This window comes from Podarcis cretensis (genome assembly GCF_951804945.1).
Source record: "Podarcis cretensis genome assembly, chromosome: 3".
Taxonomy (NCBI): Eukaryota; Metazoa; Chordata; class Lepidosauria; order Squamata; family Lacertidae; genus Podarcis; species Podarcis cretensis.
This window is the reverse complement of record NC_137172.1, coordinates 93978877-94002073: the sequence shown is the minus strand read 5'-3', so window position 1 is coordinate 94002073 and position 23197 is coordinate 93978877. Positions and strand designations below refer to the sequence as shown.

The 23197-nt window shown below is 42.0% G+C and overlaps 1 protein-coding gene across 2 annotated transcripts in view; it reads right to left on the bottom strand.

The window, feature by feature from the left end:
• The window catches only part of NBAS (NBAS subunit of NRZ tethering complex), a 191475-nt gene that overhangs the window by 42312 nt on the left and 125966 nt on the right, over positions 1–23197 (bottom strand). The window contains exons 36-42 of one of the 2 annotated variants that reach the window (XM_079970284.1): positions 17285–17452; positions 16444–16557; positions 15170–15293; positions 10222–10298; positions 9179–9316; positions 2748–2977; positions 711–821 (exon numbers count right to left, since the gene is read on the bottom strand). In XM_079970284.1, the coding sequence (XP_079826410.1) occupies positions 711–821; positions 2748–2977; positions 9179–9316; positions 10222–10298; positions 15170–15293; positions 16444–16557; positions 17285–17452 (962 nt within the window). The remainder of the gene's footprint in view (positions 1–710; positions 822–2747; positions 2978–9178; positions 9317–10221; positions 10299–15169; positions 15294–16443; positions 16558–17284; positions 17453–23197) is intronic. The other variant, XM_079970285.1, reaches the window with a different exon arrangement.

Below are 23197 nucleotides of genomic sequence, written 5' to 3'. Positions count from 1 at the left end.
AAATACTTTTAAAACCCTGCATAGATGGTATCTGATGCTACAAAGATGCAATAAGATTAATGCGCAGGCCTCACTGTTAGGCTGGAGGGGTTGCAGATATATCGGGATTATGTGCCAGATATGGTGGATCTCTGGTGCTGGTTGCACCTTTTGGGCTGCAGTACTTCAGGAAATAGGTTTGATCACGAAGCAGATTGCACAATGCACTCCACAATTAGCTTTATTAATGATCTTCAAGGATGAAATAAAGAACCTTCAACACAAATAAATGATCACATTTCTGCTGGTTGCGACTTGACAACTGATTGCTCAAAACTGGAAAGGTTTGGATAATTTACACTTGACTATTTGGAAACAGAAGGTTTGGGCAATTATTCTTAGGGGAAAGCTCACCAAACAAAAGCACTAAATCGATAGCGACAGAAAATGACTTTATGGAAATGTGGTACGCTTTAATAACATATGGAGCTGAAAATGATTTGGGTATTGCATCCTCGGGTAACATATGCCCAACTATGTCAGGGTAGGTTTGGTTAGCCTCTGTATGTTATTTTCATGGTGGGAGGGAAGGATTTCTTCATGTCTGCTGTGGGCGTTTTCTATTTTGTTGCACTGTGTTATTTATTTATTTTTGAATTCTGCCTCGGCTAAATCCCGCTTGGGCTCTCAGCAATAATGGTAAGCAAAGTAGAATGAGTTGCTGGACTTACCTGCTGTCACTGAAAAGGAATTCCAGATGTGTCATGTAAACTTCCCAGAGCGGGACATTGTACCGTTGTGCCAAGGAAAGAGCTATCCTATACACATTTTCTTCAAGGGTTCTGTTAAGGAGAAACAATAAAATACATTATGGGGGGGGGGGACCTGTTTGATTAGGCTTCTAGGATATAACCAAAAGGAGAACTGTTTAAGAAAGAAAACTGATGACTTTTTGGCACGTCTTATTTCCCTAAGCAGGCCCAACAGCAATAATTTCACCATCTTTCATTTCTCCCCAAAGTATAATATATTAGAAAGTGATGAATTCACAGAGAGGTTTCAAAAACAATAAAAGGGAAAAAGCAACACTCACTTTTCATCAATTTCTTTATTAAGAGTAAAGGAGGCTGCTGTTTGGAACCATAGGGCATTATTTACGTAGTTGAGCATGAAAACTTCATCAGTTTAATACAGAAGAATCATGAAATTGCAACGTGAACTATTAACTGTTATCAAAGTTCCTCCAGGGCATAAACACTCATATTCCTTTCCCCATCTCACAATTCATTTTATTGAGCATGTGATGTCAAGGAATGCTAAGCAACATGGAAGGTATCAGGTTTGACCAAGCCCCTAGACAGCCAAGCGTTTTTCAGAGGGTTTGGTGGCCTTGCTGCTAACCATTTTGTGAATAACTAAAGCTATAGTTCAGAACATTCCCCTGCTCAAAGCTGAAAACAACATTAGAATGGGCCTTTTCTGTAGTGGCTCCCCAGGGAGGTTCGGCTGGTGTCTTCGTTATACACCTTTAGGCACCAGGCAAGACTGTTCCTCTTCAACCAGGCTTATGGCTTATTAACATTCTACATTCTTTTAAATGTACCTGTGGGAAGGGGGGGGGTTGTTATGTTGCTGTTTTGATTTAATTATTTACTGTGCTTTATCTTCTATTTTATTCTGTTAATTGCCCTGAGATCTTTTGATGAAGGGTGGTATACACGTTTAAATAATAATAATAATAGCAAAGTCCATTGAAAAAATGGAAAAACACGCAGCAGAACATGTTCAACTTCTGAGGTGCATTCGAAAATGGAAGCAATGACTTCCGGATTTTTGGCATTCGGGTTCCGAATCATTCGTCAATGGAGATATTCGAGAACCGAGGTTCCACTGTATCAGAGTTGTGACCACAAGTAACTGCCTATCTCTGAAGGGAAAACAAAAGCTTCCTGGACCTGAGATTGCAGCACAAGAAAAATAGGGGAGAACAGGGGTAGCCGCCCAGATGTTGTGGACCCACAACTTCCATCATCCCTGATCATTTGCCCTGTTAGTTGGGGGTAGTGGGAACTGCAGTCCTAAGCATCTAGAAGGCACCACTTTGACTAACACTGAATTTAAAAAATGCGTAAGGATTCACAAGCACTGTAGGTTCTGAAACCTACATTCTATGCCTTTCAAGCTACTTGACTTCTAGTTTAATAAAGAAGCTAAAACCCATGTAGAGAAAGCCACAGGGGGACTGAAACAAACATGTAACAGAATAACCAATATATTCCTACGATATTTCTCTTGTGCCTTACGATTTTAAGCCTCTTGGGAGTCTCTCAATCTTCGTAAAGTGCTACATGCATAAATAACAATATATAAATAATATGAATGATAAGAGACACTCAAGTGAATCTACATTAATAAGACACAAGATACACACACATCTGAAGTGTGTATGTGGGGGGGGGAACCATTGTGTAGTTCAAAACGTGTTATTGGCCAAGGGGTCTCAAATAATGGAATATTGGCTACTAGAGCCCATGAAAGAGGGTAAAGAGGAACAATACTCTGTTATTTATTGATCTACGCAGCTGGACAAAACATGACTATGGGTGGGGGTGTGAGGAATCCCATTAAAAAACAACCTTGCAAACCCAGCGATATGACGAATAAGGCTTTCTAAAGGTCAGTGCCGCTGAAAGTTCACTCTCCCGATTTGCAATTTAAATATGTCACATTAAAATAAATAAATAAATGGACGAGCAGATTGTACTTACTCAGCCAGACCTAAAATGGTTTCCCTCTTGTACTGACCATCTGCTGTAAACCTCTGCACATCCACCCCTTTGCCGAGGCCTTGAAGAATCTGAGCCTGAGTGAAGTCCAAGAGCCGCTCGTTGTAATACTGCAGGTGTTTAATCAGAGTGGCTATTTCCTCGGGCCAGTCTGCACGGCTGCGCTGGGTAACGTGTTCCGTGACCATCTGAATTAATTCTCTGGGGTCAGCCTGCGGAATCGGTTGAAACAAAACACATGCTGGTATTTGGAATTGTCAAACCAAGCTCATCAAATAAGCTTCATCCCATGACATTTTTAAGTGGCCTGGTGAAACAATCTGGGAAATATCACCAAGCTTTAGTTCAGGACTTAGGAATTCGTAGGCACATCATTGCTACTCGCTAGCAAGGGAGTGCCTCTTTTTTTGCTCTACTTTCCACTCCAGCAGGTAGAGATGAAAACCGCCCTCTCTCTACCAGGAATGGGGGAATTTCTGAGTCTCCAGATGTTGCTGGACTAAAACTACCAGAGCCGCCACCCACTTGTTTGGTGGTATTTTAGGAGGAGAAGAAGAATTTGGATTTGATATCCCGCTTTATCACTACCCTAAGGAGTCTCAAAGCAGCTAACAATCTCCTTTCCCTTCCTCCCCCACAACAAACACTCTGTGAGGTGAGTGGCGCTGAGAGACTTCAGAGAAGTGTGGCAGCCCAAGGTCACCCAGCAGCTGCATGTGGAGGAGCGAGGAATTGAACCCGGTTCACCAGATTACGAGTCTACTGCTCTTAACCACTACACCACACTGGCTCTCCAAGGTCCAACATTCACACTACTCTACCGTGATGCAGGCAGAGGTGCCGAGTTCCATGCACCAATGGGGAGGCTCACTGCATTTCATGCGCGTTGAGAGGAGGCTGTGAGGCCCTACGGGGCCCTCCACCGCCATGGGAAGATCCAGTGGGGTCTGGACCCTCAAGACTTGGGGTCCACATACTTGGGGGGAATGGTGTATATGTGCTCAAGCCACATGTACAAAGAAATGCCCCCTCTTTTTAAAGCAGCAGAACAGTAATTCCTAAACTGCGTTGCAGGGTACACTACAGTGCTTAGAAGAGAGGGAAGCAACTAAAGGCTCCTGTGAGGCAAATCTCCATGGAGAGATGATGAACTACTCCTCTGCACGATTTACTGTCTTGCCCTGCCTCTTCTCCCTCTGCCAGAAGTGGCTAATCTTGGTGCATCTCTGCACTGAGCACGACTGGATTTTTCATTCATTCCAGGTGCAGGTCTGCCCAGGCAGCTCTTCTCAGGGAGAATATAGCTCTGACTTCATGCTAAAAATTGACAAAAGGTCCTCTCCTGCTAGGGAGCTCAGTTGTGGTTGACTGAATGGTGTGGGGCTGGTAGATGGGTGAGACCCTTGCATGCCCTCCAACATTTCTCCGATAAAAATAAGGATGTCCTATTCAATAATAATAATAATAATAATAATAATAATAATAATAATAATTTTACTATTTATACCCCAACCATCCAATTGGGTTGCCCCAGCCACTCTGGGTGGCTTCCAACATAGATGAAAACATAATAAAATATTAAAAAACCTTCCCAATACAAGGCTGCCTTCAGATGGCTCAGGGGCTGGATAACTCCACACTCTCCAAAATAGGGACACCGCTATTGTGGGACATTCCAGGATCAAATTAGAAACCAGGAAGGCTTCTGTAAATCCGGGACTGTCCCTGGAACACAGGAACACATGGAGAGTCTGCACTTTTGGGCTACAACCAAGCAACAGTCTACCTTGGGGGCTGAGTCTAGACATGGCAGAGCCCAGGCTTCACTGTGGAAGCCAATCTACTGGCTGCTTGGTGGCCTGGGGGTTTGGCTTGGGAGTGAGAACACCTCTTCCCTTTGGTTTGCTCTTAGGCTATAAAAGAGTGTCTTAGACTGGGCTCTAGGATTCCTTTTACATATGTTAAAAGAAGGCCCTTTTGCGTGTGTAAACATGTCGTGTTTCCAATTTTTTAAAAGTGTGCATCAGCTAGCAGAAGGCGTGGTAAGCCCTGCAGGAGAATATTGGAAGGGTAGACATTTAATCACAAACGGTGTTGCAAGATAACAAGTTTATACAACAGAGGCTAATCAAATCAGGGCACCAATGCAATATCTACTTGCGCTGAAAGCTATTTGTCAACATTAACAAAAGGCAACATATTTCTTAATTATTAGCAAAAGTAGTTTAAGTGAACATTTGCTTTGCATTGCACATTTTGATAGAAAGTAAAGAGATCAACAGATCCCCAAGGTAACTGTTAAAAATGGAGAGATTGCTAATTTGTGATCAGGTATTCCCTACTTTATATTCTAAATAGATAGGTAAGGAAGAACTCAAATATTAGTGTGCTTCCTTCCACTCCCTCTAAATAACGTCTGGAGGTGTCTTGTTTTTTCTCAGGGGCAACTTGTAACTTAATTGCTTTGAGTTTTGAAAAAATCCATTGTAGGCAATTGAAGAAAAATAAATGGCAAGGACAAGTAAGATATACATATTGCAGCAAGGTGGAGAAAGGAAAGTAATTACCTAGCCGTGTACTAAATTAGTTCCTTTAAAAATTTACTTACTTTGCAACCATATACGTGTCTACTCAAAAGTAAGTTTCATTAGAACAAAATTGCTGTCTTACCCATGGTCTAAACCTCGTACAGGAATAGACTGTGTAATTTTAATTTTTAATTTTTTTTAAGTGACTTTTTTTAAAAAAGGAACTTCTTTTTGGTCTTCCTAACACTTGCTCCTATTTCTAAAAAAAAGTCTTTCCCAAAGGATTTATAGCAGTGCACCATAGTTCAACATTATACGTCCAACTTTCCTTTCAAGGGAGACAGGAAAATGGCACACACAAACCAACACAATGACTGCATTCAGATGGTCATATCTAAATTTAATGAACCAAGACAGGATGAAAAATTAAGCCAACTTAGACCATGGCTCGTTATCCTGGCTTCTTCTAAAAGTGGCAACCATAGTTCCCAGGTTCCGATGAAACAGGAAACAATATCTAATGGGAAACACCTTGGTTTGTTTACTAACTCATGCTGAGCATATGCATGCTTACAAGGCCAAAAGGCTCATTCACATCTTGATTTATTAAGCCAAGACGTTATAATCTAAATTCTCCTAATCAATTTATTACATAATCTTGTCTTAACAACTGGGAGTGAGAATGCAATGGGTATTTTTTGGAGTTGAAAGCAATCGTCAGCAGTACACATAGTGATGTGTAGTGATCATCTATTCTTCCTCCCATGTTATAATCCTCCTAAAATGCAGGGGACGTGTGTGATGAATCACTTGAAAGATGCTTCCCTCCAGGTCTAGGAACAGGTGCCGTCCACTACCAGATCAACACACACTGGAGTCTACCCTGAGTCATGAACCATGGTATGTATATTTATGGTAAATTGCTGTGTTCAGTCTTCCAAAAACTCCTCCTCCCATACATTCTAAATGGACAAGGAAAACTTTGAAATATGCCAGATGAGTTACAAGCACATTTGGCATCGCAAAAGCTTCTTTATTTACAGCAAATCAAAACAACAAACAAAGCTAGTGTGAGCAGCAGCTCTCCGTCCGAAAGCAGAGAACAAAGAGAGAAAGTACAAAAGCACACAGAAGTACACAGAAAGTACAAAAGCACACGGAAGTAAAGTTTCTGGTATCCATTCCCACACTCCAAACACTATGGAATGTAAACAGTGGATCCCGAGATCCAACAGCAATGAGAGAATGAAATTACTAACAATAACATCACCTATGGCAGCAGGTGAAAGTATCACAGGCCAGGCAGGAATTATTGTCTCCAAGTGCATTACCGTCTTGTTTATCAAACCAAGGTTGTAACTCAAGGTTGTTTAACATTTTTGTGCCAAAGAGCGTCTCCATCCCCACTGTTCCGCCCGGACACTGAGGTCCGGCTCTGAAGGCCTTCTGGCGGTTCCCACTGCAAGAAGTAAAGTTACAGGGAACCAGGCAGAGGGCCCTCCCTGTGGAACACCCTCCCATCAGATGTTGAGGAGATAAAGAACTACACAACTTTTGGAAGACATCTGCAGGCAGCCCTGAATCAGGAAGTTTTTAATGTTCAATGTTTTATTATGTTTTTATATGAGCTGGAAGCTGCCCAGAGTGGCTGGTGAAACCCAGCCAGATGGGTGGGGTATAAAGTCAAGTCAAGCCAAGTCACACTTATTGTTGGCCAACCCTCCCAAGGGTCACATGCAAGTAGTGGGGAGTGCCTAGACATTGTGCATGCATGTATGCAGATGGGCAGGTATATGACCAATTCCCCTACTGTTTTGCCAAGTTGTGCTGAACAAAACAGGATATTTTCCCTCCACATCACAGCATTGGGCTGGTAGAGGAAGCTCTGCTTCCAGCACAGTGCTGAGATGGAAAAGCATAGCACTCTCTCTGCTCCTCTCCTCTGAAGTGGGAGTTCCCAAAGCTCTTTAGAGTTTCTTTCTCCATTGTAGCGCTGCATTAGGAAGAGGGGAACATATCTTCCTAGGGTACTGTGTGATGGGAAAGAACATCCACTGTTTACTTTGCAAAAGCACCTCTCTTCCCTCTTGCATCCTGCCACTGCTGGGAAGTTGGAGCACTCAAGAACAAGAAGGAATGCTTTTTCCTCTTTCCTGTGCATTACGACCATGGTGGCAGTGTGGGAGAGGGAGGAGAGGTGCCTTTGCAAGAGGAAGAGGCACTTTTGATTTTGCCAGGGACTGGAGGGCAGTTTCAGAAGGCCTGAGCACTTGCAGCCTTAAATGTTATGTCAGCAGACCCACGTTTTAGAACGCAGGTCACTAGTCACTGATCAGGTATATAAAGCAGGGGCGTATTGCAAAGTCCTTCCCCTGGCCATGCTTTCTTCTCCAAACACCCACCCCAGAGCTGTAAATTTAAATCTTATATGGTCTGTACTACATCTTTCTACAGTAATATTTTGTTAATGTATAAGGGGGCTTGTGCACACAGAGAAAAAGGATAAGAAAGGATTATTTTCGGCATGCTGTTTAATTTGGGTGTGTTTTGTCCTGCACCTGCAGCTAGTAAAGCATGTGAGAATGAGGCAGGGAGCATGTGTGAATGACTCAGCACAATCTACAGTATAAATGCTATTGTGTTTAAGGCAAGTTTGTTCTTGGGCCCTGACCTTGGCCAGAACATACTCTGTAAGAAGACTGCATGCTGCTGGAAAGACTGTATCTACAACTGAATGTAACTGAAACTGCATTATACAGTGGTACCTCGGTTTAAGAACAGCCCTGTTTATGAACTGTTCAATTTACGAACTCTGCAAAACCGGAAGGAGTGTCCTGGTTTGCGAACTTTGCCCCAGTCTAAAAATGGAAGCCGAACGGTGGAAGGGCACCAGCAGCGAGAGGCCACATTAGGGAAAGCACGTCTCGGTTTAAGAATGGTTTTAATTTAAGAACGGACTTCAGGAACAGATTAAGTTTGTAAACCGAGGTACCACTGTACAGTCCAAGTACAGCAACTGACACTTCCTAGCACTATTTGGTGTTTCTCTGTACTTTTAGCACGCTCCGCTGTGCATGAGGATGGACACTCTGCATATGCCCCAAAGTATTTATGGGAGTATGCTTATGTTGCAGTTCACAAAAATCCTAAGAGAGAACAAGCCAGCTCTTCTCATGAGCTCAGTATGGAATCAAGTGTTGAGCAAAACGCTTTTAGCCTTTCATTGGCAAGAAGGTGCGCCATCTCCTTAATCCAGTTTAGCTGTTCTCTTCTGTATTCTCTTGTTCTAGTTGGGTACCATTCTGTTTTGAAATGGGGCTTTCAGAACTGCACACAGTTGCTGAATGCAATACACAAATGTGCTGATCCTTCGCCATCAAGGTTTGTGCTTCTACACCTGTAACAATTCCAGCTTTACTCGTTCTCCTATCAGTTTCCAGGAAACTGAAAAGTTACTATTATTTATTAGATTTCTCTTTTTCCCAAAGGAGCCCAGGGTAGCAAAAGTAGGTTGACAAGACTGTGATTTCCTGGATTGTCTCTGGTAATTTTCTGAGAATAGATACTCCGACTACATTCCAATCCACAGGTTAAAAGGTTGATTTTAAAACATTGCATAGTAAAGTAATGCATCGCTCATGATCATCCTTTTTTAAAAAAATATAACTGCTAGGTAATATTAATTAAGAAGCACATAACCCATTCTGGCAAACATTGTATTAAGCAGTTCTGTGTTTATAGAACACTAGCTAAAATGGCGATAGGCAACTTGGCTGGAATAAAACAGGTCTGATCCTGATCTGGGCTTGACTTATGCACCAGATTTATAGCACATTAAAAAAAATATTGTATGCTAATGGGCAAAAGAAATTCCTGAAAACTGACCCTGTAGAGGGGATGGCACTTGTCCCTGAAACATGGTGCCAAATGAGCATAGATCTGCAGGCTGTAGTAATAACTTGCCAGCTGGAGAGATAAAGCAGAAGGAGATTGCTTTTCAAAGCACTTGTTGGCATCCACCACCTGGGAAGGAAAAAAAGGAGAGAGTTAACTTGGCTAAAACAACATCACAGTGGCAAGCTCACCAGACTCTTTAGTAGTTGCTCTTCAATGCTCAGCCGGTAGAGCATGTGACTCTTAATCTCAGGGTTGTGGGTTCAAGCCCCACGTTGGGCAAAAGATTCCTGCATTGCAGGGGGCGACCCTCGTGGTCCCTTCCAACTCTACAATTCTATGTTTTTATGAATGATGAGATAGAGACACCAGTGTCAAAGAAGGTACTCTGGGAAGAAGAGAAGGGGATGTGGCATGTCAAGTTGTTATTTTTAAAGCATCTATTTAGAAGACCAAAAAAAAAAAAAAAAGCTTTTCTTTCCCTTCAAAGAGCCCCAGGGGTTTCTCATCTCCACCCCAACTTCTCCATGTCTGGGTAGGCTTTCCTGAACAAAAGCGTTTTTAGAGGGTGTGGAAAAGAATGTAGTGAATTGAGAGCTCTCAAGCAGAACCAACCCCAGACGGCATTGCATTTGGCACCAAGGAATAACTGGGAGCGCATTTTATGGCTCCTGATCACAACCTTTGCAGCTGTGTCTTTACTTGGTAAATGTTGAATGTGCAGTGGGTGGGCAGGGCTTTGGGAAAGCTGCCTAACAGGCCAAATTGGGATCCCTGCCAGGTCTAACTGGGGGGGGGGGGACCAAAGGTACTTCACTTTCAAAGTGTTTTATAGGGTATAAATTTTATAAGGTATAAATAAAGTAACAACAACAACAACAACAACAATAATGAAATAGGATGCCCCTAGTTTCACTGGAGAAATGTTGGAGGGTATGAACTTCTGGATTCAGACTGAAGCCAAGCAAATATGTGAAATATTAGAGCCATCAAGTTGGACTGTAAGACTGAAGACATCTCAGCTGTGAACATACCTGAGGTAATGCAAGTAAGTATGCAAGGGATAGGGTCATGTCATTTGGCAAAGCTTCACTGGCCAGCTGCAACAGCACTGCAACAGAGGAAAATACAAAATAAAAGCTTTCAACTCCTCTGCCACTCTGCCCTTCCCACATACCAAGGTTGGAAATTTCCTCATTTGCTATATTTCTGAAGATTCTAGATTCATGTTTTAGTTACAGGTAGGTAGCCGTGTTGGTCTGCTGTAGTCAAATAAATAAATAAATAAAAATCCTTCTAGTAGCACCTTAGAGACCAACTTAATTTGTTCTTGGTATGAGCTTTCGTGTGCATGCATACAAAAGCTCATACCAAGAACAAACTTGATCTCTAAGGTGCTACTGGAAGGATTTTTTAAATTTTGTCTAGATTCATGTGTCCTGCATGCATTCAATTAAGCACTGATCAGTGGGGCCAAAAACAGATAATGTGTAATTAAAACTGCAAGCCCGCTTTAGCTTAACTCCCAGCCAAAGTGTTTATGCGTTATCAGAACAAGATGAAATAGTGCCATGGCAGATGTTAAAACAGAATGGCTGAAACATCTCTCATGCTGATTTACAGCACCAAAATCGGCTGGCTGTAAAACCACAGCCACAACATAAGTTATGAACGTTTAGGAAAACAGGCAGCAGAATAGCGTGAAATATGTTGTTTCCTACAGCCTGAACATCTGTATTTCTTATCACCTGCTTTTTATGTGCCACAAGACTCAATTATTAATCAACTTTTTATCACGAGGAAGAAAGCAGCAAAGCAAGCATTTTGCCATTTTACAAATCATTACAATGGAAGAGTTATGGGTGTACCTGGAAATATATGGTTATACACAGCAGCAGGCTGGGGTGCTAAATATTCCTAAGCTAATGAAAGGAATTAAGTAGCATCGACAATTATTCCTAAGCCACGCTGATCACAGGAAGCTGACTTATACCATGCCAGATCACTGGTCCCTCTAGTTCAGGCTTGGCAACATGATACCTTCGAGATGCTGCTGGACTACACCAATGACCTCAATTCAAATATAATATTGTATTTATTCATAACCAAGAGTGCAATCTTATGCATCTCAATCTTAAATCCTACTGTGTGTTTATGATTGCAGGCTAAATTTCTCTGGTACTCGAACTAGATCCTATATTCCTGACAGTATCTGAAGGTAATAAACATCTTAAAAGCAACAAACATCTCAATTATCTAACATCCTAAACATCTTTGGAAATCGGTACAGAGCATTGCAAAGTGATATTTGGCACAGGAAAGGAGGCCATCCTTAGAACAGCATCCATTGCAGAAGACAGAAAGGAACTGCAGATATCAAGTCCTTAACTATAGCAACAGAGCTGCAGAGACACCCGCCCCCCACCCCCAATTTTGGAAATTAACCTCCCACTCCTACTGCCCTGTGTTGTGAGAATGGTTAAGAAGGGAACATCATTTTGCAGAATCCACATTGATGCAAGCCATTAGGAAATAGACACAGACAAGAATACCTGGGGAATTCTATATCTATCTATCTATCTATCATCTATCTATCTATCTATCTATCTATCTATCTATCATCTATCTATCTATCTATCTATCATCTATCTATCTATCATCTATATACAGTGGTACCTCGCAAGACGAATGCCTCGTAAGACGAAAAACTCGCAAAACGAAAGAGTTTTTCGTTTTTTGAGTTGCTTCGCAAGACGGATTTCCCTATGGGCTTGCTTCGCAAGACGAAAACGTCTTGCAAGTTTGTTTCCTTTGTCTTGCAAGTTTGTTTCCTTTTTCTTAAAACCGTGCATTCACTTCGAGGAGCAACTCATAGCACGCGGTGTGGTAGCCTTTTTTGAGGTTTTTGAAGACTTTGGTGATTTTTGAAGCTTTTCCAAAGTCCGTGCTTCGCAAGACGCAAAAATCGCAAGACGAAAAAACTCACGGAACGAATTAATTTCGTCTTGCGAGGCACCACTGTATCTATCTATCTATCTATCTATCTATCTATCTATCTATCTATCTCAAACTCACACTCTCACTTAAACTGCCACTAAAGTTTCTTGGCAATATGGCTAGACCAATACAGTGGAACCTCGGTTTTCGAGCATCTCAGAAGCCGAACGATTCGGAACCCGAATGCCGAAAACCTGGAAGTTAATGCTTCCATTTTCAAATGCACATCAGAAGTCGAATGGCTTCCGAGGTGCGTTTTTCCATTTTCTCCATTGAAAATGCTGACTGCTCATTGTGCCTCGGTTGTTGAACATTTTGGAAGTTGAACAGTCTTCTGGAATGGATTGCGTTCAACAACCAAGGTTCCACTGTGTAGCTTAAGCTGGTGCAACACTGTGGCAGAAGATACAGATCATAGGCTTCATGTTGCCCTGGGTTTCAAAGAGTGGTTTGGTTTTACTCTAAAACAAATAATAAATGTTCATGTCCTTCACGAAAACTGCATAAGAAACTCTGGATTTTTTTCAGGTTTTTCCTGTTTTCTTTGTTCCACTAAGCGCTCTTTTTTTTCCTTATTAAAAAGCAATGCTAGTTGTCTCCAGATCAGAATTTAGTAACACAATTCAAGACTTCCATGACAGAATTATTCTGTCATGTTTCTGTGGTTATTCAAAGGCCTCCATGGATAACATAAAGGTAGGGAAATTGAGTTTCTCTCTCATAAGGCTTTTGCAATATGTCATTTGCAGAACTTTTCTTAAGAATAGCCATCACATTATTTCTTCTGTACAGTACAAAATTGATTTCTGGATTGGGCCCTTTTCTGGTGAATTATTGCACTCAATGGATCACACAATGGTATCTTATACACATAAATACACCAGTTTGCTCGCGTGCTTTGTCAATGGTGATTGATTTTCCTGGAGAGCCAATGCTCTCAGAACTGCAAGTAGCATTTATCTGCACGACATCAAGTCAGTTATAAATGAGTGGCTTGTATAAATGTCCATACAGGTACAATTGTGTTTAGCAGAATTAATTGGTGTGATTTTTCTCTTTTAGTAACCATGGCGGAATAAACACCCTTTTGAAAATTGCTCGCCAGTACAACTGAAGTGAGTGTTTTTTGTTTGTTTCAATTATGTCATCATATTTCCAAGTTTTATTAGGATGTTCTGGATCTACTGAATCCTGAAGACTTTTTTCTCCTAAGATCCATGGACACCTCGATCAACTTAGACAGGACTATTAAGCTGTGTTAAAAAAACTAGTTTTTGTGGGGTGGAGTTAATTTCTCATAATCAAGCTGCCCTCATTTTTCATGGCAAAACTTCCATGGCAAGTAGCATTGGAATATTTCCAATTTGGATGCACATATTTCAGCTTCTGAAGATGAGGGATGCATACCACAACTGAAGACTTCCTCGGTTAGTTGACCATAGTTTCCCTTTACAGTCAAACCAGGAAACTATGATTACCACATTGGGAATAAGCTAGGATCTAAACCCAACCTATGACTATGATTCCCTATCCCGATTTGTTCAGCTAATGGTAATCATTGTTTCCCAGTTTGGATGTAGTGGGAAATATGGAAAATGAATCCAAGAAGAGAAGAGACAGGCAATATGAAGACAGAACAGGCAAACATAAGTCTCATGCATATTTCACCTTCTTGAGACAATACGAGCATCCAAACTGAGGCATCCTTTTTCAAAGGATACTTACAAAACACAAATACTTGTAACAGTTTAATTTTCAACTGGGAAAGAAGGTCGTTAAGAGCCCCCTCTCCACTTCCTCCCTCCCACTCAATGAAGCACAAAGGAGAACAGTGTTCGTTTTATGAATCACCAAGTGCAATCTTCATATAAAATACTTACTCAATTGTAATGAAAAGATCTATGCATTTTTTAAAAAGTGTGAATGCGAGGAGTGAATCTGAAGTCAAGTCAATTATAATTTTGGCAAGAAAAAGAAAGGAATAGTCAATATGGGTTGTGATTGCAAAAGTGGACTGTTCTCTGCTGAGAGAGAGCAACAGCAAAATTACACATCAGTGCTCATCAAGCTGAGGCTGTGTATCACATAACTTAAAAGAAAGCACCAAGAATATCAAGTTCCAAGCATGACTGCATTATTAGGAATGCATCTCACTCACTCAACTCTTGCTCACTCACACATACAAAGCTGCCAAGGCACATGTCAAGCTATCAAATTAATAATGGAAGTAGATTTATTTGCCCACATTACCTGTATACTGAATAAGGAGGATGCTTGGATGAGCAACCTGTATCACATAGCCACAGTTCTCCGACAAGTCAGTAAAATTAATGAACATGTGTCTTCTAACAATCAGAGCACAACCAAACATTTGGGATTCTCCCTGGGTTGCAGAACATTCTCTCCAAAAGTCCCTGATTTCTGATCTCCATTGTTAATTATTCAAAGACCACAAAGACCCATTAAAACAGACATTGCGACAAAACAGATATTGCAATGCAAGTCACGTCGGATGAAGAAGCAAGGGGGTGGAGAGGGATGTTCAATCAGCACTGACAATGCAAGCAATAATCTAGAAGAATTCCTCCCCCAGAAAACTGTGCTCTGAAGAATGCGGGGGTCCCATAGAAGCTTACAAGGGATTCCTCAAATGAAAAACTCAATAATGGTGGAGCAGCTTCTTAAAACTGCTGGCCACACCAATTTTCTCCCATAACCTTTGGGAGGGTGGTATCTGTGTTCATCTACAATTCAAACAGCATGGGTGTGAAACTCAATGGGACTGCCCAATGCCCATCATCCTATGTGACCCCCACACTGGATTTTCTTGGCAGATATGCAAGGCTCCCTCACTGGACCAGCTCTTACAGTTTCAAGGTAGAAATTTCAAAGATAAGTGATCTAGACATAAGTTAGAACACCACCCTGTGACAAATATATACCACCCACCCACCCATGAAGAAAGAAAATAAGCACACACTGTACCTTCTGTGGCAGGAAAGAGATAATGCCCTTCACTTTTAGTCTCCGCAAGCTTCCCAGTTCTCAGCAATACTTCTGCAAAACTTTCCAAAGGATTGTGCTGATACGTGGTATAAGTAACTTCATTCTACAGAACACAAATTTTAAGCACAAATTATAACCAGCGTTCGCTGCATGTTTGATTTCTCTACTCTTTCCCATTATTGCAAATGGCCACAACTTTATTGATTACAGGTAAGAGCGGTATTGGCTTTAGGCATTGGCCCTATCAGAAAAGGGGCGAGCCAGGGCTGCCCCGACCTTAAGTGGTCCCGGGAGGCCCGCCCCTGCCGGCAGCCGACTGGCTGCCGCCGTGGACGGTGAATACTAATGAGCTGGGGAATCCCTGCTTCTTGCAGGGCTTACGCTAGCCCCACGAGATTGATGATGGGGGCGTGAGCCCGCAACCCCACCCCCTCTTTAGATCGGTAGTGGCTTTGGAAGAGACCACAAGGGCCATCGAGTCCAACCCCCTGCCAAGCAGGAAACACCATCAGAGCACTCCTGACATATGGTTGTCAAGCCTCTGCTTAAAGACCTCCAAAGAAGGAGACTCCACCACACTCCTTGGCAGCAAATTCCACTGTCGAACAGCTCTTACTGTCAGGAAGTTCTTCCTAATGTTTAGGTGGAACCTTCTTTCTTGTAGTTTGGATCCATTGCTCCGTGTCCGCTTCTCTGGAGCAGCAGAAAACAACCTTTCTCCCTCCTCTATGCGACATCCTTTTATATATTGGAACATGGCTATCATATCACCCCTTAACCTCCTCTTCTCCAGGCTAAACATGCCCAGCTCCCTTAGCCGTTCCTCATAAGGCATCGTTTCCAGGCCTTTGACCATTTTGGTTGCCCTCCTCTGGACACGTTCCAGTTTGTCAGTGTCCTTCTTGAACTGTGGTGCCCAGAACTGGTCTCAAGTCTAAACACTCAGACTCAAAGTGTTTCATTGCCATTTGGTGAGGGGGCTTTGCATGCCCTCTCAACATGCTGAAAGAGGGCGTGAAGGGGGTTGTGCATAAATTCTGCCCTCTGCCTGTCCTCTTCTGACATTTGTGCATTCAAACTCTATCAGAAGAAGGACTTTCGTACCAATGTATCCAGCTAGGGCTTCTCCACGCAAGGTGGAAAGCTTGCTGTAACAGTCCTCTCTGCACCTCCTTTTAATACGTGGAGGGTGGGTCGTGTGGATAGGCCTTTATTTATTTATTTACCAACTATTTAACAGGTCGTAAACTTACATCTGCAAGGTATGGATCATCTATCAGAGATTCATAAAATGGATGGCAGCCTTGCTTTTCTACTGCTTTATTTGCTCCAGTGCTGCCTTTTAATGCATCTCCAAACTCTTGACCCTGTTTAGGGGAGGGAAGGACGGAGAAGCCCAAATATTAACACATTGTAAGCTCTTACCTGGAAAAGTCCTCACATTTCAACAAATGTTAAAATACAAGATATCCTAACAGATGAGTGCCCATGTTTAAGTAGTGATGATAAAAGCCTCTTACAGTCGTACCTTGGATCCTCAACGCCTTGAGATTAAAACGTTTTGGCTCCCGAACGCAGCAAACCCAGAAGTGAGTGTTCTTTGGAAACCGAACGTCCGACGCACCTTCCACGGCCTCTGATTGGCCGCAGGAGCTTACTGCAGCCAATCAGAAGCCGAGCTTTGGTTTCCGAATGTTTTGGAAGCCAAACGGACTTCCGGAACGGATTCCGTTCGACTTCCTAGGAAACACTGTATTTGCAACACTCAGATTAAAATGCATGTCTAGGACCAGGGCTTTTTGCAGCTGGAACTCACTGGAATTCAGTTTCGGCACCTCTCAGGTGGGCGCCATTGCCATTCTAAGAGAATGAGGGAAGTGTTCATGGTGAGTTCTGGCACCTCTTTTTCTAGAAAAACAGCACTGTCTAGGGTCCACATGAATAACATGTCTTTGTACTTCTGATTCCTCTACCCAGGTCCCTTTAAGTAAATCAGTGTTAAGGGTGGCAGTAGAAAGCTAAACGTGAAGAATGAAGCAACAGTAAATTGTCATGGTCAAACAGCTGAAAGATAAGTGTATGGTTACTTCTTACATGTAATGGCCGAAGATAGGTCAGTGACTTCTTCCACCACTGTCGATCACTGACGGCATGCAGCATAGCTTTTGTGGTCAGAGTTGTATTAGAAAGGACCTTCATGGTTTTAGCTGTGGTCCACTGCAGTAGGTCAGCAGACTGACCAGAGGAAATACTGGTGCCAACCTATGAGTTTATGCAACACACAATCCTTAGTACAAAGCTGCCAAACAGGTTACTTTTTTATTATAACTGGTGCAAAAACATGCATCAAAAGTCTTTCAAAGGTTGTAGCTGTGGCAATTTCAACCACCACACTCCTTGTAAGTGGCAGGATTTGATATAACACAAGCACAATAAACACACAGACACCGAATTTAGTACTGGAAGCATTTTTAGCACTGCATTTTCTACTCATAATAATAATAATAATAATAATAATAATAATAGCCTTGCAGTTAATAGCCATTTATGTTTCACACTGTTATGAAAGTTTGTTCAGATTGTGCACTAGCACTAGAAGATAGCAAACCGCTGATTACAACAGACTAATGAAACCAGCAACAGATGATATTATGGGCGCTTTGCTCAGTTACCAGTGATTGGGGAAAAGAGTGAGGTCAGAAAACAGCAGATTGCTCAGAGCAGAAATGTTTCGTTCTCAACTCCTTGAGTTTATTGCAGCTATAGCGTCCAAAGAGGTTCAGCAGTAAATCAGGTGGACTGAAGTTTCACTCAAAGGTTTATAGAAAATGGCATACTTGTCCATACAAAAGGCAATACTTTCCAGTCACTTTGAAAAAGGATATTTGAGTACTTCATGAAAGGCTGGATGAGGACATTTCCCCCAATGGCAGGTTGAGTAGTACACTGAATATGTTTCTGGTTACTTAAGAATAATATATTCTGAGGAAGTAAATTAATAATAAAGAATACTACTTGTAAGTGTATGTAAAGTATGCCACTTCTTTGAGAACCCTTTGTCATTCTCCTCTTCAAACACACGCTTGCCAATGTGTGCCACTTTTTTTGGCAGAGAAACGACTCAACAGCACCTCCAAAGGAATATCAGCCAAATCAGCACACCCTCAGCAAATAAAGATCAAGGAAAAGGCCAGTGGGGGGCTTGGCCCCCGTCCCCCAGTGGCACCCCTGACAGAACCCACGCACCCATATTCCTCCTGCACATATTGGCCAGATTGGGATGCAAATCAAGATTATGTTGAATGGAAGATCATCTGAGGAGGAGGAGGAGGAGGAGGAGGAAGGAAAGTCTCTGGAAAGCACAGAAATACACCCATTGGTACCAACTAAGTATATATATTAAATGACATCTCCTGGGAAGTAAATGCATGAACACCATATCACATTTCAGCTAGCATTCTATCTTAATTCCACTAATTTGGATGGAAAAGTTATGTGTTAAATGCTAAAATGTGTTAAATTTTAAAAAACCCATAATTGTGATGATGATTTGAAAAGCTGAAAGTATAGGGTAAAAAAAGATATCAAAAGAAGTATTGTGGTGAGGGTTTTTTTTTTAAGGGGAGCTGGGGAGAGAATAACATTTCTATATGCAAGAGAATGCCTAAGTGTGAAGCTTTCCATTATTAATAGTGGTAAAAAGATATAAAGAGGAGGCCTCCTGCCAACCACTGAATAATCAGTTGGAATTTTCAGTTCTTGCTTCTCTAACTGAAGGGACCCCATGCTGAGCAAAATATGGCAAAAATTCCACTCTGCTTAGAAAATAAATGGCAAAAGATGCACTGAGCTGTATTTAAAGACAGAACAAAGAAGCTACCCCTTGGAGCTAATTTTATACACTTTTTTAAAAAAAGGGTGAGAAAATGAACAGTTGCTAAAGAGGAAATCTATGATCTTCTGCTGGACTTCAGACTGCTTGACCACCAAGTGCAAACCAAGGCAGGGAGGGGGGCGGAATGCAAACAGTAATATCTGCTGGGTCAAAAAAGTCCTCTTTAATTCGTCATTTGGCTTTCTGTAGCCCTCTTTTTTCCAATCTAGATCAAAGAACTTTCAACTTAGCTCTGAAAAGAGGAGGCAGAGGGCATAAGCAGTTGTCCCCTAGGAAGAGAGCTTGCAACTGGTGTGACATTCAGCAGGCTGCCCTTGTGAACGACCATGCTGCGTAAGTTAAGTCTTTGTAGTGTTCCTGCAGTTTTAGGTCTTTCTGTTTTTCTAGAGCACAGCTTTCCAAACTGTGTGTCGCGACACATTAGCATGTCAGCTGCAGCGTATAGGTGTGTCATGTGAATGCTCATCACGCTCCTCCCGGGGCTGGAAAGGGGTTAGTTTAACCTCCGGTTTGCTAGTAAAACTGCGTCACAAAATGATACACGTCTAAAAAGTGTGCTGCCAACATGAGAAGTTTGGAAAGCTCTGTTCTAGAGTGACACTTTCCTGATTGACAAGGAGGAGTATTCAAATTTGAGAGGAATCAAACGACTCAACTTATATATATATGCATGCATCCATAAACACTTCTGATGCATATAACACAATAGTTTGGAACCAAGACTAAGTTAGGTATGCTTTGTTCCGAATTAAATCAGTACTTAGTCACGAGTAACTTGTCCCACTGATTCCTGTGGAGCTTGTTGAACTAATTTACCCCGAATCCAACCTTATATTTGTGCAAAACACAATGACTCTCCTGACTTCATCTCTGAGGCATCCTGCCTGTTGATACTGGACAGGTCATCAGTAAAAAATATTTGAGAAAATGTAGTCAGATGTCCACATGATTAAGACTGAACTCCTACCTAAACTTTTCCGGGAGTAACTTCCACTGAACTCAGGAGACTTGCACAGGATTGTGCTTGTTAGCCCATTGCAATTTGCTGGCTAGTTGGAAGTTTATATTAACTAAATCACTAATTTCCATTGAATTCAAAGACTCCTGCTATTATGCCTGAAGTTTGGACCACGCAACTCATAAAGCTGCAGTGAGTCCGCAAACTGCTCACAATCACTGCTTGGAGACCATGCCCAGTGTCGATTTAGATATGCAACGCTTGTATCATGAAATCTGGGGTTTGATCTTTGAAATTGGCACTGCCAAAGCATTGGCTGGGCTAAAGCAACAGCAAGCTGGGCTCATATTGAAGTTCAAAAAAGATAAGATGGGAAGACCATACAAGAGAGGGAGAGAGTGGTGCACAAACCATCTACATGCTACTTCTACGCAGGAGTTAGAAGAGACGACCTCTTTAAAGACCAAGCTTGGCTCAAAGAGTTCTAGCTAACACAAGTAATAGACTCTTACCCAGTGATCACTGCCATGCAATGCAGTTCACGGAATGCAGTGCAGCTAGGCAAGATCACCAGAACATCCCTCTCTCAACCCACCTCCAAATTCTCATCTTTCTCTCCTCCATAGCACCCATCATCACCACAGTTTCTTTCTTTTCCTTTGCCCTACCCCTCCCTCAAATGAAAATGACAAATTTTGGTGTTTGCATACAAAGGGGATTCTGGTCTTCCCGGCAGTTGTCAGGGTCAACCCGTGTTAATCCAATGTCAGGGAACAGTGCCATTTATTAATGAAACAGTATTTTGCATCCTCAGTGGTGCCCTGTTTTAAGCTCAAGTAACACCTGTCTTTAGAGGGACGCGGGTGGCGCTGTGGGTTAAACCACAGAGCCTAGGACTTGTCGATCAGAAGGTCAGTGGTTCGAATGCCCACGACGGGGTGAGCTCCCGTTGCTCAGTCCCTGCTCCTGCCAACCTAGCAGTTCGAAAGCATGTCAAAGTGCAAGTAGATAAATAGGTACCACTCCAGCGGGAAGGTAAACAGCGTTTCCGTGCGCTGCTCTGGTTCACTAGAAGTGGCTTAGTCATGCTGGCCACATGACCCGGAAGCTGTATGCCGGCTCCCTCGGCCAATAAAGCGAGATGAGCGCTGCAACCCCAGAGTTGGCCACAACTGGACCTAATGGTCAGGGGTCCCTTTACCTTTAACACCTGTCTTTATAAAGATGCACATGAGCCACTATAAACCCACAAGACTACGGACCAAAACAATAAATTAAAAAAAATCCATGCATACTCCTTCTCCATCACCAACCCCCCCCCCAGTTATTTATCCACACATGTGAATAATTCCATTTGTAGCTCTATCATTACAGATGAATTCCTAAAGAAAGCAAGTTGCAATTTTTACAAGTATTTGCAGTGAAGCATTTATAAAAAGCAAATAAAACGGCATTTAAGGGCTGGAGCAATACACGGCCACTTGTAAGCACCTTCCCGTGTTAATAAGACCGTGCTCAGTAATTATACTTTCATATTACCATGACATATAAATAAAATACTTGTCTCTACAAAAAGATACATTAGTATTAAGTGGCTTATGTGTAAAGTTGCCCCCCATTTACTTGTGGTGATTTACTGTAATTGTTACTTTAACCATTAATGACTAACACACACCATTTTACGGCTAAACACCATCTTTTAAATAATCCTGTAATGGTGGCTATAATATTCTAAAATACTTTTGACTAATCAAGGCCTTAAACTGCTTATAATGAGGGTTATTTTTGGTTTTGTCTGAGTACTTCTAAAGTAGACGAAGAAATTATTTCCATGTGTAACTACAGCTGAAGGTAAAAGGAAGAAAAGAGGCAATTACAGAGGCGTTCTCTGTATCTTGCTGAAAGATCTCTTCAAAACGAAGTCTTAAATACATGGCAAACCACACAGCAAACACAGCATACCCATTTTGCCAGTTGCGCATGGTCACACAGAAGGCTTATCTCTCTTAATTTTGTAACCTGAGTGTAATGAAATGGGTGATTTAGCCATCTCAGTCTAACTTCAGCAAATATTTGGGTAAAATCCTATCCAAACAATAATAAATCAGGTTAGGTGACATAGATCCTCATGATGCAGCTCCTCTGTTCAAAGCAGAGCCATTTAGAAAATAAAAATAAAAATACATAGGCACATATAAGGATTTCAAGTTGGCTCCAACCTAAGGAAGCTGGCCTTTTCACTGCACAGGACTTAGCTGCCATTATGAAGCCAACAAGGAGCTTGTATACACAAGCACACACACACACACACACCTGTTGGCTTCTCTTTTATCTCTCTTCCAGGACAACAGTTGAGAACGAGCCACAATTAAGATTGACAACACAAAGCCCCCTCCTCAAATTTGCCACCCCAGCCAACCGCCCCATTTTTCAACTCTGGTTATAGTTACTGCAAGGTCTAAACAGAAGAAAATGTGATTATATTGTTTACAAGGTGGCATACACAGTCCTCACCACCCCATGTTATCCTTACAATAACCCTATGAGGTAGCTGTGAGGACACAGCAACTTGGCCCAAGGTTACTCGGTGAGATTCATGGCTGAGTGGGGATTCAAACCCTGGTCTCCCAGGTCATAGTCCAGAATTCTAACCACTACACCACGCTGGCGCTCTCAATTGAGTACTGGAATGCATTTAGTACATTTAGAATGCACTCCGATTTAGCACTGGGTGCATTTAAGAGCAAGCTCTTTGGCTCTTGTCTGCCCCAAAAGTTTAGTTGTGTGTCCCCCACCCACCCACATAAACATGCTAACCACTGCGAGTGGCAAACTGGCATTTTATTTTTATTTTTTTTGTCAGTTTGGATCGAATTTCTGCCTGAAGGCAGCCCTTTTTAGGGAAGTTTTTAATGTTTGATGTTTTATTATGTTTTTCATCTGTTGGGAGCCGCTCAGAGTGGCTGGGGAAACCCAGCCGGATGGGCGGGCTATAATTATAATTATTATTATCCATGCCAATTGCAGCTGTGTGACCCCAAAGTCCCAAGTAGTGCTGAAGACAACATAGGTTGTGAGCCAAGGTGGGGAGACTCTACATAATCGTGATGCCCATTGGCTATAAACAATATTGACTGATTGACTTTGCATAAAA